This window comes from Xylocopa sonorina, chromosome 8 (genome assembly GCF_050948175.1).
Source record: "Xylocopa sonorina isolate GNS202 chromosome 8, iyXylSono1_principal, whole genome shotgun sequence".
Lineage (NCBI taxonomy): Eukaryota > Metazoa > Arthropoda > Insecta > Hymenoptera > Apidae > Xylocopa > Xylocopa sonorina.
Window position 1 is genome coordinate 2742214 of NC_135200.1, and position 21081 is coordinate 2763294.

Genomic DNA, 21081 nt, shown 5'->3' on the forward strand with positions numbered 1-21081 from the left:
TCGTGATTTTTTCTTATCCCTCTTATCTCTCTTAAACCACCATCTCCCTGTTTCAATCATACTTCTTAAGATTTTCATTTAGCACACTTTCTCGTTCTGCTTTTATGTTTACCACGAATCGAATATTTTGAGAAATTAAATGTTTCAAAAGATATTTTCTGTTCACAAAAAGAATAGCGACAAATCTTGCTAATAAAACTAATAAAACGAAAACAATTGGCGTTTACTATTACAAATAAAAAATTTCTTTTTTAATCAAAATTCAGCTTGTAAAATTTAACAATAATTTTTGAGTAACAATTTAAGAAATATGCGTTAAAATAACTAAAGAATAAAAAAAAGACTATTCCTAAGAGAATCAATACCAGTGGTGTACAGTAGAAATGCTATGCAATCTTGGTTGCAATAATTGGTCTACGGAAAGTTACAATTCTGAGTATTATTTTTTCATATTGTCCGCTATATTGTATAGCAGGTGACAAGTAAAGCTTTCACGATTCAAGGTCTTTTTCACGGAACTAATTGCTTTTACAGACCAGTTGACAATACATGTTAAATTTAGATCATTTTCTAGAACGAATGCCTCAGAGGAAGAGCTACGTTCCGAAAATCTATGTATAGTTAGCGCATAGCAGATATAACAATATATTGAATGCTTGTGCCATTACCTCAAGCTATTTTTTGTTTACACCTTACGCGTTACTATGCGCGTTCACTGTACAGGTTGCCAAAATAAATTTAACAAGCATGCATACTAAAATTAATATTTTTTTTATATTTTTATTCGGACGTTTAATGTGTGGTAATTATATATTAACTTTTGTGAAATTGTATTTTCGATTGTTTCAAAAGCAGTAATCGTACGCGAAACTTAACAGTTTTTTCAAAATTTGAAATTTAGCCACAAAGTGTGTGTGTATGTGTGTAAACTTTCGTGATTGACTATACCTACATTCCCCAAGCCTATTCATTTCGTTCGACGAGTTGTATGAACCTCTAAAGGCTACATCTATAATTCAGCAGCATTTGACCGTCCGCGTTTCAAAGCACGTTTCACAAAAAAAAAAAAAAAAAAAGAGAGAGAGAGAGAGAAGAACAGAGGAGAAAAAAAGTTAAAGTAAGCTTATGCATCGATCCGTAGTAGCGCGTCTAGCATATGAATTTTCGGTCTATGCACGACCGCGTTTGCAATCGACGTTAATAAAACGAAGCTGGACGAGGTAAACCACCCTATCGCTGGCACTTTACCAACGATTGGCTCATATGTTTATTAACGCACGATAGAAGAATGTAACGCGCATCTAAACGATTTCATAACGCAATTGCAGCGAGAAGACGGTCGTGACTTGCGTGCCAATCCGTCCGCGAGATTCACCATTGACATCTTGCCGTGTCCATTCGTTCACTATGGGCAGCTCTCTCTGTGTGACGCGCATAGGACGATCCGTGCTGGTAACGTTTAGAAACTAGTAGCTGATTGAATGACGCGTAAGTTGCTAGTTTGACAGACATTAAAACTGAATATTTTTAGAGAATGACACATATATGCACATACGAATTATTTAACAGTATTGATTTGTGCCATGTTTCAATATTGAAGCTTAACCATACTCTTTTCTGAGTACTTATTATTCCGAACAGTGTTACGATTAAATTAATTATTCAAGTAGCCTGATCATATTCAAAATAATTTATAATAATATCCACGTGGTGTCGAGTTGACCATTCTGCTTAGTCATTCTGAATATTCGTTGCATATTAATATAGATGGAATTTCCGAGAAATAATCGGAGAGCAGGAGTGAAATTTTGTTTACAATTTTTTCAAGTTCACTGATCAACAATTATCCAATGTACGTGTCAGCGAACGATTCTCAAGTGGTATAAGAATGATTATACGTATTTTTCGAGAACGTAACACAGCGTTGTATCGTTTGATAACTTACTGATTCTTTCGCCACTCGACGAAAAGCATCGTTATAAACTACAACGTACATAACGTTGTTTGTTCGTCGATATGCGTTAAAAACTTTCGATAACGTAAATATATTTTTTTAGATGATGTGACTTTGCTTTCTCAATGGAATTGTTTAAATCGTTTTCAAAGGGGAAATTATGCAATTCTAACGTTGTTTAAGTAACGCAACTAAATCCAGCAGATTAAACAAAGTTAACAGTGTAGTATCGCTTTAAAGAGCGTAAATCACTTAATAAAATGTGTTTGCATTCCTCTCTGCTAAATATTATTAAGCGAACAAATATATTCAACATAAAGTAATATTCTTCTTTTATAGAAATGTTAAATTATTCATACGCAACATCGAACTTATTAACATATCGATTTCGATCGAGGTTATGCGCAGAACGTATTTCGAACGCGTGCGCATGTTTGTCGGTGTAAATATTTTGAAGAGAGAGCTTATGTGGATAAAGTTAATGTACGTAGAATTATGACGAAATCATTGTAGAGCGAACATAATGTTGCGACGGTGCTCGTGAAAGTGTTTACGGGTTTTCAAACACACGAAAGTGCAGAATCGCGAAATGATAGTTTAAACGCTGTTTCGAAAATAGTCACCATGCCGGATCGTAAACTCTTGATACTTTCTAGAATCCAAATATTTTTCTATGGCATCCAAAGCGATTGTAAATTCACGTTTGCGCGCGTTTCTCGCCAGCGAATTGCACCAGACACGGTAATAACGCGCGTCGATTCCATTGAACTGAATTTACGGTTATACGAAACTCGCATTTGCTTCGACCACTTGATTGATTTAACGTTTTAATTATCGACAGAAATTTATATCACTACACTAATTGGTTATCGATCTAAGTAAGATATAATTAACAGGAATTTAATCCAATCGCGTGTGAACTTAACCTAGACGGACAATTTGAAACAACTGAAGAGGTTAGGTTCGTTCCATTTCGATGCAACTTTTCACACAAAAAACTGCACGACGGTAAGAAACAAAGGAATTACGATATAAACAAAGGATCGAAAAACTGGTATGGTTTATTTTCTGTAATTTTATGCCCACCGATGTCGATGATCCATGCCTCTCGTTCCAAACGTCAAAACTAACAACGAACGACCGCGAGAACTCGAATACGTGCGTACCAATGACCGACAGCGACGTGTCGCGAGACATCTGCAGAAATTTTTTGCTACAAGCATAGAAATATATATATCAACGACAAAAGCACACTTTCACACGTTTTAACGAAACTAGCATTTAAATACCAGATCCGTAGGATACGATTAAAAGCGTTATTGATAACGGTGTCTTTTGTTAGATAGCGATCCATTAGATTTTACGTTATCGCGCGTAAAGCACATCATACAGATATATGATCGATCTGCCCAGGGCTTATAGTCCATTTCAATGAAGCTGTGAATACCAAAGCGTGTGCGTATGAAAATAGATAACTCTTTTATTTGAACGTGTTTGCAAATAGGAAGACAACCTTAATCTCTATTCATACGTGAAATTCCATCACTGTATCTCATAATTAATGATACCGGTGTTTGTTCATTATTTTTGCAGTTCGTATTTGCAGTTATTAAGTAGCGTAGCAATTATCACGTGTTTATATTGGTTATCTAAAGAAACAAGTATGGAAAGTAAACAATTATTGTCCGTAATACCTAATAGACGGCACGATTAGATAAATACGTGTTTCTCGCCGAACGTAAAAATAATTTGCGAAATATAAATAAAATTTTTGTGCGATAATTAAAATTCGTACGTCGTGTCATTATATTGATTTTTCAATTTAAAACCCGGACGGTATTATGGACGAGAGATCGTAAAAATAATTGAACGTATTATCCGTGCGTATTGTAAAACGTTTAAACCTACTAGCGCGTAATGTAAAATTAGAGCAACGATACCATAACAGCCATTCGAAATCCATCAGATCGAGCTTTCAGTGGCATGCAAACACGTATCCGCGTCTAGCTTCACGCGAAATACGTAATCATACGCCGAGAAAACGTTTCACCATCATCGACGGTCGTTCTAAATTGAACCAGCCGTTTAAACGAAGCGAAACAAAAACGGAATTGAAAGATTACAACTATTACCCGTGGCAAAAAAGTTTAATTACGTAGGCAGAGCCGTAAAAGATGGCGTCCTGCCCGGGAGAGAGGGTTAAATCGTCTGATACGAGCCGTTTGGAACGTTGAACGACTGATTAGCGAATTAAAAAATAATTCGAGCGAATAAGCGCCACGAGCCATAGACGAGCCAGTGATTAGAGTTCAGTTTTGTTCCGTCCCGTCCCATTTCGTTCTACCTATATACACCACGAAAGTCCCTGAAACGAGAACTGCCTACTTCCGAGTAATAAAGCCCAATGCCGTAATCATCGTGATTTAACGACACCGACCCAACTGCTGGTAGAGAGGGTCGGTCAGTGCGATCGTGCGAATCACTTCTCCGATGTGCCACTTTTTAGATACGCACCGACACACGGGGATGTTAACATTCTCCTAACCTAAAAATATCCTTCCCTACTAATTTTTCCTTCTTTCGATTGTTGCGTCACAATTTTGAAGTGCCATTTTAAGTGCCATACGTCTGTTACTTTGCACGTCAATATGCAGTGACTCGCTTAGAACGGGAGAGAAACGGAATAGCTGTGACAACGGAACAAAATACGCTTGGCATACATTTGCTGCATTCTCTTCCCCTCTTTCTCTCTATACGGTATTTTAAAAAAGATGAGACGTTTTATGGAGCAAAGCAAATAATAGCGTGCGGGAATTATTACTCTATCTCATGCACTAATACATATGTTACTTTGTTTTCACGTAACAATCGCAGAAATTAATGCATAAAAGAAGGAAATAATACGTGTAAGAGAAAAAAGGATAGGCGTAGACGCGAATCGCCACGTGAACTATAATATAAAAAAATGCGATTATCCACGCATAATCGCTATTATCTATCGCTGTGCTGGTCGAAGACCACAATGCGAACTATTGAAACGTGAAAAGATAATGAGAAACGTTTAAAGAGACGATAAGTAATAGACCTGCTGTCCTGGCACTGTATTGTATACACTAGTGTACAAGAAAACTCGGTCATTCATACTCGTTGATCGTTATCATACTAGCCAGGGCAGTGTTCACAATGCGATTCAGCGAGGCGTGTACGGACAAAGAGGAGCGTTTAAAAACAAACGGCGAAGCGCACCGTATCGTGGCGATGGAATTATTCATGGCCGATCGTTACGTTGAACAGCATTTCTTCTAATTTGCTATAACTTATACGAAACGTAACGAGCTACTGCGGTGATTCCGACAATGATCCTTCGCATTTTAATAATAACGATTGATGAAATAAATAATTCAGCAGGATTCTCATCGCGGAAAGAAAAAAAAATGAGAAATTCAGAACCGCTTCGAGGAAGTCGGGAAGCATAAAATTTCAGTTCCATTGAAACTCCGCTTCCTCTGTGTGTTGTTCGACTTCCTCGTGAATTAAGGGGGCTTTATTAACAGACTCGGCGCCGTGCAAAGTTTAAGGTTTCCCGGTATAGTCATGTAAACTGGACGAAACCATATGTATTTTGCAATGGTCAGTTACAGAAATAAATACGGTGATAATATAATACTATTGCTAATTATTTCGGGTTTTCCTTGTTGCACAATTATGGTATTTAACAATATATCACGTTTCTTCGCATACATGTATTATCGAGTACACATTGCCCTGCAACTCTATTTTTGTTACAGTCACAATTTTGTTTCATATTTAAAGTTGTTCAAAAATTAGCATCTTTTACTAATAAAATAATCAGTCGTATGTACCTATACATCAGTATCGTTATTTAAAACTGTCTAATCGTTAAAATAAATACATGTGTGCAATGTATTTGTAAGTATCTTTTTTTCTTTTTAATTTAATAACTTTGGTTAACTTTTTCCAGGAAAAACTAACGTTTGCAATGAGATCGATCACTCGACGATTTCAACGGACAACGGTAATACCGGCATGACTAAAAATAATAAATTGAGGAACCGCGGAAGGCTTTTCGTCGGAGAAATTTCGAAACATTTCGAAGAAGTTAAGGACCGCGGAGCTTAGCAGGAATCATAATTTCTTTCTACGTTTACGCGGAACATCTCGCGTGAGAGAGTAATAAACCATTTATTGGGAAACTTTCGAGTGATTGTGTTTTATTGCGATGTTAACGTGGCCGTTACGCGTTTAACTATTCTGTATTTAACGATCTCCCGTATTTTAAGAAATATATTGTGGTTAAGTGTATCCCAAAACACACTCATTTAGCTTCGTTTAACAGATGTAATAATTTCATTTACGCAATCACGAACATCCTGCCACGTTCAGTTGCGAGGCGTTCATTAAGGATTTTTTCTTGCTTGAAAAGTTATATTAAGAGCAGTTACGTGATTTACGTATTTATAACGTACCGCGCTTAACGACTTCAACGCGTTGAAAGAGATTTTTATTATATATCGATATAACAAGTCTAATGCCTATTTTTGCAGCTGGAAAAAATACTTACATTTCACAATTATGTTACAAACGTTTTAACGCTATACATACAACTTAAAGTTGATCTGTACCGTGTACTATATTAAATGATTTCGAATGGTAACATTCTAGTCACGGGAAATCGGAAATCATCGTTCCACGTAAGTGGCGAAGCATTTGCCAACGAATTTCTCTTCTAAGAATATTACTCAAGATGATTCAGCACTACGTATCTCCATTCTAATCGCGATGCGTCTCGAGTGGGTTTTATTAAAGGAAAAAAAATGGAAAAATGACTTGGAAGAAATTCAGAAAATTTCTCGAATGCGATAAGTCTTTTCCTGCACCAATTATATCTTACGGACGTGTCGATGCACATATTTCGCTTGCTAATTCTATTATGAAGATCATTCTTACCTCAACAAAATATTAATAATTAACCTATAATTTTTAAACGCATATTAATCTCACGAAATCCATTTAAACTGTAATTTACGGGTATTTGCGCGTATATCAGAAGTGATATTCGTATCACCTCATAGAAAACGCTAATCCGCGCTAACGAAAGCAAGAATTTCTTGCACGAGCTAAGTATACGCTATCATACTTAAAACGGGGAAAGTTCATGAATGCGCGCCAGGTGCGCTAATATTAATCTTCAGATGGTAAAGAAATGTTGGATGGAAGAAGATTGGAGAAAAGTGGAACTTCCAATAAGCAAAGGGAACTGCTTCTCACTGTGTTATTTAAGTATACTAGATATGAAAGAAGATAAAAAGTATCTTAAGTGAGTTCTTCTTGATTAAATATTCCATACAATTTTTCTCACTACTATAAATGCACCGTTAAACCAAGCTTTAATCGTACAACCTAAATCCTAAAAAATCGCTATAATCATTAATAACTCGTTTAAACGTGTAACCGCAGGCTAAACAAATAAATAAAAATTGAAAATAATTATCAAAAAGTATCTCTATCATCCATATATTGTTATACATCTCACGAATACCGAGATATTTTTAATTTAACCATAAAATAGCCAGAAAACAAACAAATAAACGAAACGCAGAAAATAAAAAACAATTAGAACAAATTTCTACTCGCGATTACCCACGTATCCTAGTTACATCAAAATAAAAAACTTGTATCGAGAAATTAAGAAACCTTTCTTCCTCCACACCCGGTTATATAATTAATTATACCACCAGCGTTGCGTATTTAATCAACGTAAAACGAGCGTAGACGAATCTCATTAACGTGCACGGTATTCGAAAGTTACGCACCGCGTTTGCGTTTGTCGCGGTTGAACGGTGTCGGCTCAAGATGAATTTCATAATTCGCGTTGGGCCACGGATTAAAACGCGGCTCGATTCCACGGATCACTCATCCCCGATCGATTCGAACGGCTTCGGAACGGTTCCAAGGTGATTCACGCCACGTTCGACCTGTATTCGAATTTCTGGGTTAACAGGTGCTCACGGGATCGTTACTTACCCGAAGCACCACCGCGATCTTCGTGGATTAAGCGCATCAGCAAACAACGTCAGGCGTGAACGGGTGGATAACGAGTCGGGAGCCACGTTTCCTGTATAATGGTCCAAAGAAGACAGAAAATTCGTTTGTCTCATATGATAAGAGGTCTTGTAATAGATGATCGAAAGATGAAATATTTGCGTTTGACCCGATAAATACACATGTTATTACCTTACAAATTGTTCTAACGTATTAGCAAACACGTAAATGTGAAATTAAAAGTTATGTACGACTAATGGACTTGTAATAATTAATTTACGTGTTGTACGTATGTTCTAGTTATTTGGTGATAACCTATTTTCTAGAATAATGAAAAATAGTGTAAAAAGACGTGGAGATTTTAATGAGAGAGTTGTCACATATTCTAGAGTTACCGAATTTGTTGCGAATAAATTTAGAAATTAGTACGCGTGCTTGTAATTGTTTCTGTAATGTCTTGCATTTTCTAAAATTATTTGAAACAACGGAATTTTTGTCAATGAAAATTCAAAGAATGTTTATGCCACTTGTTACTTAAATGTGTGCGATTATTTGTGATATACGTTTCAGGCCTAGATGGGTCTTATTTCGAAAACGTTTCATTTTGGGTGAGATAAAACGCACGTTTGGAATTTAGACGATAAGATACATCGCGACATTACCAAAATGAAACGCATTTCTGTGAGACGAAACTGAGTCACGAATAAAACGATTGATAATAAAATGGACGCATTAAGTGGTTTAAGAAGTTCCAGTAAATTTAATCATAAGACACGTATTACGTAAAATCAATTTTCGGTATAACTTTTCTTGTAACTTTGGACAGAGATTTACTTTGACTATTATCATATAATTTTCATTTCATGCACGTATTCCTGTATAACAGATCCTATATAATCACGTTAAAACTTTGGTATAGTTCCAAGCTTAAAGTAGCTTTTTATTATAACTTTCGCATCGAAATTTATCAACTCTTTTCGATCTCCTTTTAGTTCTAGCGATGACGTAAATTGGTGGTTATTGCACAAATAAATCGAAACTTCGTATGGAGAAAAAGAATTACTTCGAGGCACAAACAATACCGGCAATAGTTAATGTAATTATAAACAATAATTAGAATTTTAATACCGCGTACGTGTAATTTTAAAAAGCCAAGAAAGGTATTTTTAAATACATTTCTACTATATAGATTACACACTACAAGAGCTGTTTACAAAAAATACAATCGATTTATCTGTCCATTTGTAAATTAATTTTGAGACTGCAATGGAAACGCCACGTTCGAATTTACTACTTTGTATCTTCGTTATTTGTAGTAACACGTATAAACTGCTTAATTAACGCCTATGGTTTATTTTTCAAAATAAGTAACGAAAATATAAAGGAATACATTCAAGCGTGGCGTTCCCATCACAATGGCATGGATTACAAAGAAAGTATGGAACCATTAACATCTTTCAAAGCTGAGACATGTGTGTTGTACGACCCAAAGAAGATTGCGAGCCTTTCAACTTCGCACTAAAGAAGAGTCGCTTCTAAAAGTCGATACAGCGCATGCGCACACGTCAATGTCCCAAAATCTAGGCTTCATTGAATATTCAAGCCCTAATTGCCATACCACGACAGAGATAACACCGTGCTGTTTTCGACCCGATTTTATCTTCAATCTACTTTATGCCATAGCGCAAAAATAAACGGTCGCCCGAGTTTTAAATGTCGTTTGCCGTGTGAATTTACCGTTCACCGCCTGTTCTACATGTCACGATAAGTAAATCATTAAATAATAAGTGGTCTGGTGTTAACGGACAGTATTTAATTCTTTCGTTCGTTTCGTTTACTCGAGACCTCCAAGTACGTGGGATTTTTGGAACGCTTATTGCACGAATCATCGATAAAGAGCGTGGTCGGATGGAAATTAATCGTAATCAATAAAATATTTATAACTCCAATAGCGTGGAAAGTAATGGGAATATTGATTCATCAGATTCACTGTATAACTCTACGGATAACATAAATTTGATACGCGCCGATATATAGTTTTATTTGGTAAAAAAAAACGACCTTGATGTATTCACGATCAGTGATCACACAAAGAATAATACTCAATTTCAGCAGCGCGTTATCCTTCTTCGATCGAAGAACTTTTATGTAAGCAACTTTCTTATATCTTGAGTAGCTCGAGAAATGAGTGAAGTGTATAGGCGTACGTCTGTACCGTGCAATATTTATAACCATTCACGTAAACAACGATTGCATTATTGACACACGTGAACATTATACATGTATCGAATTAAACGCGACGCGTCGATTTTCGGAGTTGAACACGACTACTTATCTGCAGTAACTGCAGAATTCCAACGATGCGAATCGCTAATACAAACACGCGATCGTGGTGGAGGGGTAGCGTTTCACGTGCCGACATATGTAAACGATCGATGACGAGAATTTGTACGGACTTTTTTTTTCGATCATTCCGCTACCGCAAACGTATGGAAATTAAATGAATCGTATACGCTCATCGAATATACAAATGCAAGCGAAAACATGGTTATTCGGTAATAATATATAATGGTAATAATAAATAGAAAGTAAAATTATGGATAATTATGAAAATGATATTATCGTGTTATTATGATAAATAGAAACAGGTTCCTGTGGTGACAATAAAAAAATTAGAGATTTTTCGGAAGTAGGTTTTGCCTATCTACACCGTGAATTCCGGCGTTGTTATCTAAGGGTGACTCGCACGAAGTTCGTCGCAAGCAAAATGCCCGTACCGGCCATCGATGTTCACGTGCGACCACACTTTCGGCTGACAGTAACGACCCACGATGTTGCGCGTTAAATAATTCCTTAAGTTTGTTTCGCTTACCTATCCGTTACTACTTTTTCCAACATCGCCACACACTCCACCAAATATTTATGCTATACACCAATTGATCGTACACGTACGATTACATAAAAACTAACAGTATTTATTTTCAAGCATATTTTGCGTTCGTTCGACGAATGGCTGAAATCCTTAAGTAAGCGACATAACAAAAGAAAAAGAAACCACGAGTACCAACCGAACAAACCGCCTATAACTCGCGCGTTTAAGAATTTTGCTATCTGAAAATAGACTAATTGACTTATGTAATTCGGCAAGCACGATTTGTAGGACGAAACGGTCGCCGGATGGAATCTTTGATATTCGCCGATTTCGCATCCGTGACGATACACGATATACTTTCTTATCGCCAGTGTAGACCCATCGTCACTCGTCCCTTGGCGAGGGGACGGATGCACGGCACGGTCGAGCCGTACGATTAGTGAACAGCATCCGGCGCCGATCTGAAAAGGCGCTCTCTGTGCAAGCATTGAAGATCTGGATTAACCATCGCCGGAGATTTCATCGACAGATACACGAAGCCTCGGGTGGCCAAGCATAGAAGGAATTCTATTCGACAACTAATTGACGTTTATTGCCCGTTCGTGAATTACATTGGCTAATTCGTCCGCGAATTCGTGCAACGAGGTGAAATTTCGTAATCCACGCTCTTGAGGGGGACGCGAGCTATCGAACAGAGGAAACTGGTGCAGGGCGGAGCCTAGAGTTTTCGTGCGCGGAAAAGCGCAGGCGATATCGCTTCCTCCGGGTTACCGGCCCTCTGATCAATATTAATACGTGACACCGGCGAGAGAGAGAGCGAACCGACGAGACACACACATACGGTGTATCGCGCGAAGGACAGGGAACAGAAAAAAGCGGAAGAAAAAGGGGCAAAACGATTAATGAATTTAATGGATTATCGCTCGATCATGCTTGAAACGGCACACTGAATTGATGAACAACAATAGGGAACAAATATGAAAAGGAAACGAAAACTGAAAAGTAAAAAGTTACAACAGCGAAAAAACTGAGAAAGAAATAGTGTTGATAAATGTGTATTTACCGCCAATCGAGGAACGTCCACAGTCTCGTCGGTGCAGCCCACCACGATGGTTGAATAGCGACAGTAAAGGCCCTTGTCTGTTGCCCTAGCGCGCAGCATGCAACACCTTTGTATCCTCGTAGACCGGCCCGCGGGACGTCATCGGTAAAATCGTTCGCAGGAAATCACGGTGACTACCGAGTTAACGATTCGGAAGGGCGCGGAGATCAGGGTTGAGGCACTCTATTCACTCACGTACACGCACTTTTCTTGTCGATCGTAAACGCTTCAGCCAATTCCCCTGTACCTGCACGAAGCCCACGATTTCTATAATTTACACTGTCGTTACTGTCATGTATATCACCGTGTACAGGATTGGTTGTCTCTCGATAACGATGCGTGCCCGAGTTACCGTGGACGAGAATTCGAAATTGTTAACATACAAGTATCGGTACGAGCGGAATCGCCTACGGAACAATTCGACCTCGCACGTACAGCCACGATACGTCCGCGTATTGCATCCTTTCAAGAGCAACTGCGGGCTCGCGATTTTCGCCACTCCGATGATCTCAGTGGTGCCCCCCAACGGCAGGTGTAATCTAGGAGCATGCAGCATACAGATAGGCGATCGAGTTCACGTTTCTGAGAATGCTTTCATGTAGCGATAAAACAGAATTAGTTTTCATTATCTTTACGTTAAGACTTTACACCGTCTTCTCTGAGAATTCGTTGTCGCGCATGTATTGCTTCATTGATTTTCGATAAATACAAATTATGTATGCTGGTTAATAAGTTCATCTCGAAAACATTAAAGCTTACATGAAGGTTTGTAAATAAACTTTTAGGTTATGTCGAAGCGATTAATGAAACGAGGTATTTCAAGTAGTCTATACAATGACGTATTGTAACATTTATAGTAGTGAAATATGTTCACCGATGATATTAATATTTGTTTTGATAGAAAATATTATAACACTTCTGTCCACGTAAACGCATTACAGCAACGAGCTAATCGGAGGTTTTACCTAGATGGCACTAGGTGAAGCTGCTTCTCATTGGAAAATCATCGCTGCGCGTTTGTGTTGGCATATCAGAGTTAAATGTTTTGTACATATTTTGTACATGTATTTAATTCCATTATCGTTAAATAATATATATGGATAAAAGAAGCATATTTAAATCTAAACTGAATGATACTTTTATAGAAACAACAAACACTATATAGAGAATATTTAAATTCTATACACATTATTAAATTCAAATAATAAATAAGTGTAAAACGTTTAAATCATTCGTGCAAATATCTTTAGAACAAATTAACTTAATATTTGACCAGTACTAACATAATACGTTTAAAATCCATTTAGCTCTAACACATTTTATTTCACTTCTTCATACATCTATTACAAAAGAAGCAATAACATTCGGTGGAAAAATGTAGTACGCGTATTACAAATGTTCAACGTAATAGTCACGGAGATAGAAGAACCGAAGAAAAATATATTTGCCTGTTAATCTGTAAGTAATGATCACGTAGGGTACATATATTAAATCGCGCTTAGATCCTATTACATAAACGACGCGCGTTGCAGCACGGTAAGAAAAATATGCATAGAAAAATATGATCAGCCACTTAATAAATCGCACAATCAAAGGCGTGAGCATAGTGTTCCGGTTTATTTCCACTTGGATATAGCTGCCGGAATTTCTTTTTCGCCGCGGGTAAATACAATTGAAAAAGGGACGTCGAATATAATGGTTATATCATGGTAATCGCTCGCTTACAGATGATATGCTCGGTGAATCGTGTATCGTACTCCATATGAATCGCGGTTACGCGTCTACTTATCCTCGTTTCGCGGTAATTCTGTTCTACGCATGTACAGAGTCCTATAAATGAGACACATATATAATATAAACGCCATCCGATATCCTTTTCTTTATATTACCTCTGCATCGATGAAGTTATAATAAATTTCGATTCGTACTTGAAACTTTTCCGATTTATGAAACGGATTGATCCCTTAAATAATTTACAGCAACGTTTGCTATGTATATAATTTCTTCGTTTTTCTTTTTTTTTTATGGCAGTTCTATGACAACTATTTTATTATAATGTGAGCGTACATTACAAAAATAATCACTTTTATAAAAAGTACTACGTATATATAAAATGCTACGTATTATAATTTACAAATGAAAAATATTTGAAACCATAAACGTTGTAACATAAATTATAGAAGACCACAAGTGGAATCAGTAATCGGGACAATTATTGTTGCGATTCTTTATCGAATTATTTTAGTCGAATATTTTATTTAAGGGATGAATCTCCAACTAGATGCTGGTGTCGTGAAATAGAATGCTTGGGGGGGGGGGGGGGGGGATGAAATCTATGAAATTATTAACAAAAGTGCAGAGCAATAATCCATTTTCGCGTGCAACTGTAACAGTTACTAGAATTATTCGTTATTATTAATATTTCAATTACCGAATAATTCCGATATTTTGCAATTGGACCGTGTAATGCAGAACATAATACTTTTGTAATGAACGGATCGGTCGCGTTGACAAGAATTACATAATATGTTAACGTGCAATTTTCGTAGAAGATATTTAAGCTTAAAATTACGATACTTATGCAATTTGTTGTTTGTGTAAAGCAGCAAGAAAATATACAATTAATAAATTACAATAAGTCTGAAAAATGTGATATTTACATTTAGAAAATACGAATCTCTAAAATTGATTCTCATATTTTCGAGTTCATCCTTTAACTTTCCTTGAAAAATATTATTTTTGATCGTAGACATTTTTGATCGTAGACAATTTTGATCGACAAATCTAATTTGAAAACCGTTCGATATTTCATATTGGCTTACTACGTACGTTTGATTGGATGTTTTATACCTTAATGTTCGTTTATTCGACGAGTAAACTAGCGAAATGTACTTGTATTCATTTCTTTAAACAATACCTAATTTCGATAACATTTAACCGTTTGAATCGCGCTATAAAATTGTATTAATTACTGTTAAAAATTATTTACAAAATAAATTGATCTGCATTTGTAAATTTCTGCAAGTCACAAATTATTTTTCAATTGTCTGAACAATTATTATTGGATCTTGTTATAAGCACATCGTTATTATACTATTTAATATTGTAGATATCTATGCACGTATTAGATATATGTAGTACAATTTAATATATTTATTTCGGCGCGTAATTGTATGTATTATAGTCGTTCACTGCATAATATCCAGTTTCTATTCCCTCGATAAAGTCCAGTTAAATGCCGATATCTCATGCTGCTGAACAAACAAACAAATTACATCATCGTTAAAAACAATCGGATTGAAATCGACATCATTTCTAACCAAGTTGTCGCCTTTTGAGATTCAATACCCGTAACGTGGGGTTTCAGATTACTGCCTTCTTTAAATGGCAATGCAATATCCTACGGATATGTCCTTTTTTTTCATGGTGATAATTAATGCTTTGGTGGACGTATTTTAAAACTTGCGTCGGCCAAAAGCATCGATGATCATCGGTAATCACGATTATTGATTATCGGTACTTTCTAATACTTACCGTCGTATCTATTTTAATGTTAAATTACACATATATTTCTTTGTCTTGTTGTCGATAAGAGATCAGTAACACGTTAATCATAATTATTACTTATTTGATGCTTATCGATACTCGCTAAGGATAATACTTATTGTTTCCTCGTTAGAACAACACACTCAAAACGTTTGTTAATTCAGATTCGGCGAGAGTTATTTGACGAGTTTGATTCTGCATCATCGGCTGTGGACACGCAAATAAATTCCTTCTTTCAACGTACAGACATGTTTCACGACTTGTGAATAACTGTTGCTTTTGATTCAAGACATGAAAGTGTATCTTTCCCTCCTTTCCGAAAATATACAATAAAAGATCGACTAATCATTCGATCGTCAAATTTATGTAATATATCTGTACATACAATGTGTACCGTTAAAACAGCAAATATCCCTCGCCATGGAAGTGTCGATACATGTGGTAATTAAAGGGCGCCGCGATTTTTCTTCGCGACGTTAAAAACCTTGCGTAAGAGTAAGCTTAACAGCGATTGCTTTAGAGTCCATTTCCATTTATAGACTGTTTCCTTCGAAGCTAATACCTAACCATTCAGCAAAAGATAGAACAGAAAAAGAAAAACACGGTTTTACAATTTCTGCCTATGCCATTTAGTCTACACTTGACTAATCGGAAAGAATGGAGTCGTAAACATTAATCTATTAGTTCCAGATAATTAAGATAATTGATAATAAGATATGTCTGATAGTAACAGTGACTGATGAATTAAATTGTATAGGTAATTTTTAAGTTTATGAATGCTACCTTATTGGGGACGCACTGACGGAACTGTGAGACTAGAAATTTATACAATTGTATCACAACTATTCATTTAGGATAGAATTATGATTATGAGTCGATGTAAAAGGAATTCAAGAGTGCTAGTTAGATCGGAAATCTAAGAGGCAAAATCCGAGTTTAAATTCAGAGAAAAGATAAGGAATAGGAATGTTTAATTGTTGCTGTAATAAAAATTAGATGACAATAAGAAATGTATGATATTAAGCCTCAAATAATTTACTTGTATGTTATAAAATACATACATGTATGTAATGATTTTCAGCATGTGACTAAAATATTGAACGAATATGATCCCATAAAGCAAATATTTGCTTTAATATTAATTACAGAGTACATAAAACAAAGGACAATACTTGAATTCCTTTGGCGATCCGTAGATATATTACATGCACTTACTGTTGCAGTATGAAATATATATATATACATGTATAATAAAAGAACTTCGAAAATATCTTATTATCAATCTAATTATCAAGTCAATATTCATTTCTTCACAGTTAGATCGCTTACTGCAAAGTACTCTAGGTGATTTTTTTCATTTTTCTTTTTATCTAATAAACTGATCAAGTCTAAGTTTTTCGTTGCATATTCACTGTTTTTATCTCACTCATGGATTTGTTAGTGTTAGCGTTTACCTTAAATTGTATGTCTAATACGCTTCTTCGCGAAATTTACAAGAGAATTCTATTATTAACAGTAAATTGAGGAAAAATATAATAGAAAATAGATGCAACGATGCGATCAATATAAATTACGTTACAATTTACAAATACACTTTCAAGTGAACTGTTTTTGTTGAAAGGAACTATTAACAAAATTTTGATAAGTAGAAGTAATTTCGTAATATATATGTACATACGTGTATCAGGAATTAGGAGAACATAGATACGATGTACAACAAAAATAATTAATGTAATGAATTTTTGAAGAAAAATGATATTGATTGTGTCAAAGAAAAATACAGAAAGAAACAAAATTTAACATAATACCGAATATCCTAAAATTATGCAATGAGTAGGAATATGCAAATTCCTCGTGACAATGAAATATCATATTTGGTTTTATAGCTTAAACTAAAATCCTTAAAAGCAATTTTATCATTAAAGGTATATGTACGGATATATACATTTTCATACATTGTACGTGACTTTCGCATTTATATCGTAAACAGTAAATATCAGAAGTGGAAATCTTTTCACACTGTGTCTAATATTTTGAAAAATAAAACTTTAACGATAAATGCTAAATTTCCTCGATTTTGTTCTCATAAGGAATCTGTACGTATCCGCTTATTACACAACTTTAGGACACCTGGTAGAATGAATTGTGTATTTCATATCTTCAATTAAATGAAAATAATATAAAGATCATGCATTTCGCTGTCGTGCAAGAATGTATCATGGCATCACAATGATTTCAACTTAAAAACTGTATGAGATTAATTATGTCGTGTGTAAAATTAATGATAAACATAATACACTGCGTATATACAATTACGAATAATAAAGTGGGCACTCGCGTACATACAAGAAATTATGAATACAATCAAAAACTATTTACAACGTTAATAACTTTCCTCTTAGACTTATATTAGACGAATCATTTTTATACGTATCGACTATTAAACAGAATTATTCGCTTTCATGCACTCGCCTGCACTCACGCTCGCATATTACCAATTTTCTATTGCAAAATAATCCAAGTTCACTGGCGCAACAATGTGCTTCGTTCAAAACTTCGTAACTAAGATCGATTTCTTCTCGTTTCTCCCCATTTTTTGTTCTCTTCCTCTTTCGAATTATTTACGCAATTGTGACTTTAAAAGAAGTGCATCCGTTCCTTCGTCAAACAGTTTATAACATTTGTTACTTTTGTTTGTGATCCATATTGAAAGCTACGTTACACATATGCATATTTGGTGCATGTTCAAAAATTGACAACTGTTTGTCGGATTTATATATGTATATTATAACAAACTCCTACTCTATATTTTGAGACTAATTCATGGCTGCTTTACGACTTTTTCTCCTGTGCCAGTGTTTAATGCATCGGTAAATTTTAATTTAGCGGTATGTTTATAGACCGACGCTAACTATCAACTGCTTAGGCCTTTTTTGCTTTAACGTGAATAAATGTGCACGATCGGTACGATCATGCGTGGAACGCGTTAATGTGCAGATGACGGTTTTTCTTTTATATCGCTTAACCCATTGGGGACACAGTGATTTCGCCGTGGAATTATAATAAAATATTTTTCTTACATGTCTAAAATAAACATCGAACGGAACACTTCCTTTGCAACTAATTATTTTTGCTTACTTCTCCTGAATATGCAGAAATTAAACTATAGTTTCGTCGTGAGATCACCGTTCAACTAAAATCTACGTCACACTGCAAAAGTAACTCTACTATTCACTATTACATACAGCCAATCATAAACTTGAATTATAGTAAGTGTTCGATTGTTATAAAATATAATCTCGCACAGTGTGATCACTGTGCGCCAAAGGGTAAAAGACTGACTATCATAGTTTTGCCCGTGAATGTTGTATATAAGACATTTATATTACTAAACGTGAGACCGGAGAAACGTTAATAGGCAGATATTCATTCACTCTATAATATGAGGCACACAGACAGCCATATATCATTACAGCGGTATTAACTATCTTAAAAAGTAAGAGAAAAACTTGATGCACTTTAACGAAATTGGAAGTTAAAGAATTTAATAAAGAAAACGAACTAAGTCGAATATTAGGTAACTGCAAAAATTCTGTCGATTTCTGTTACATAAAATATAACGTTATTCATCTCTACGAATTGTAATAAATACAAACTTTGAGAATAACTATTTATCTTCTTTTTATAAGAAATAAGCAAAAGTTGCAAAAAGTATGAATAAAAATAGTTCTAAAAAAAAAGTGTTAATGTTCTTACTTCTTGAATATGACAGAACTTTCATCGCATTTACCCAATACACGGTACGTTTCTTCTATTAAGGTAAAATTAATTTGTCAGGGATTCTTTCACTCTATCGGAATGTTCTGTGAAAGAAAGACTCTCACTTTCGTGTCGCTGAAAACAATAAACCTCCGGTAAAAGATATCAAAGGTATTTTAGAATTATCGGTAAAAGGGTGATGCGTTAATAAAATTTCGATTCAATTCTTTTCCGCGACAGTCGTGGATTTTTTTTCACACTTAATTTACCTACATACGCCTCTAGGTAACCACTCGACTTAAAGCTGAAAGCTTGGATACCTATTAACAAGTTTCCAACAAAAAGTGTTCTCTAGAATCATATACAATAGTATATGTAACAGTTACGCTCTTAGTCGTGCCACGTATTCGGAAAAGCGCGTCACTTTTAGCGCTGATCCCAGACTACAATGGCTCTACACTAATTCAACGTGATTGGTGTTTTTCCTTGCGAAGTCAACAGACCATTCTTCTGTTGACGTTTGAAAAAGTTTCTCTATCTACGATAAAGCTATATAATGGACGTTTACATATATATCTAAATAAGTTAAAAAAAAAAATGTTGTATGACACCTACTACTTTTTACATGTCGCTGATATAAAGCAAATAAATAAATAGTTTTTATATAGATTATACATATATAGAATATGTTAAAATGTGTATATGTGTGTTTGGGGGGATTTTTTTCCCCTTTATGCTATGTTAAGCATCGTTACAGCTGCATCGTTTAAGTATACGTTGCATAGGTCCATAGCAAACATGATTTCTTTTCTTCCCTTACTAATTTTTATGGCGAAAAAGGAAAAAAACTACAAAAATACATTTAAGACGTAATTGATCTAGCCAATTCATTAATGTCTCTCTAAACGTGTTTCGATTCAATCGATATCCGTACACGCACAATGTAGACAATTACAACGAAACAAATACATCAAATTTCAATTTGATCTAAATGTTTGTTTGTATTTTGTCTTCTCCTTTTTTTTTCTTTTCGTTCCATACGGAATTGAATTATTAAAATTTCCATAAATTAAAATACAACCTCACAGAGGCTGTTGAAACGGGATAGAATTAATCTAACCCTTTCACCGCCTTTGGAGTGTTGTATCGTAGTTCTTATTCGGCTCGTAATTAAGCAAATTTACCTAAATACCATAAATATAAACGTACATTTTTTTCTAATTCACTGGTTCAGCCTTTCGATTTCGAGACACAGGCAGTGAAAGGGTTAGATATATTCTAGTTCTGCGACTGTGCTTTCTTTCCACCGCGCGGTTTAATGCTCTCTGAAATCTGCCACATCGCCTCCTCACAGAGGAAATCGCTAAAATTGTTGAAGAACGTTATTATACGTTCGTGCTTCTTGAATGAATACGTCCTGTGGCAAACAGATGATTCAAATTTAAAAATAGTATATAGGCACATGGGTATTATTACTCTTAACAGTTTATCATTGCTATTTAATCTACTACAGATGGTATTATTGCATGCACCACTTTCTTCATTACCAGAATAAAAGTTAAAAAAAACCTATTGCAAAGAAACATACCCTTTTTTGAACCTCTTCATGTTTTCAACGATATTAAACTGCTGCCATCTTTTCGAAAAATTTATAGTGCCATCCGGTAATAGATCACTATTTCCAATATGCACGAATGTAAGATCTTGTAACACAAGTCCGCTGGAATAAAATTAATGAAGTTGTTCATAAATCTATGCTTCGCATACGCTTGATTGAAGGTATTA

The 21081-nt window shown here is 35.3% G+C and overlaps 2 protein-coding genes and 1 long non-coding RNA gene across 12 annotated transcripts in view; 1 reads left to right on the top strand and 2 right to left on the bottom strand.

Annotated features, from left to right (window-relative positions):
* Positions 1–12479, bottom strand: part of Sky (GTPase-activating protein skywalker) — a 44579-nt gene extending 32100 nt beyond the window's left edge. For all 4 annotated transcript variants that reach the window (XM_076899605.1, XM_076899603.1, XM_076899604.1 and 1 more), the window contains exon 1: positions 11953–12479. The gene's annotated coding sequence lies outside the window, so the exon portion shown is untranslated. The remainder of the gene's footprint in view (positions 1–11952) is intronic.
* LOC143426248 (uncharacterized) lies at positions 10078–10574 on the top strand. Its single transcript, XR_013102129.1, has 2 exons — positions 10078–10165; positions 10359–10574. It is a non-coding gene; the product is annotated as an uncharacterized LOC143426248 (long non-coding RNA).
* Positions 12480–18772: 6293 nt separating the features above from the next.
* C3g (C3G guanyl-nucleotide exchange factor) overlaps positions 18773–21081 on the bottom strand; it is a 78792-nt gene continuing 76483 nt past the window's right edge. For all 7 annotated transcript variants that reach the window (XM_076899537.1, XM_076899538.1, XM_076899536.1 and 4 more), the window contains 2 exons: positions 20885–21016; positions 18773–20713 (listed from right to left, as the gene is read on the bottom strand). In XM_076899537.1, the coding sequence (XP_076755652.1) occupies positions 20575–20713; positions 20885–21016 (271 nt within the window). In that variant the 3' untranslated portion in view covers positions 18773–20574. The remainder of the gene's footprint in view (positions 20714–20884; positions 21017–21081) is intronic.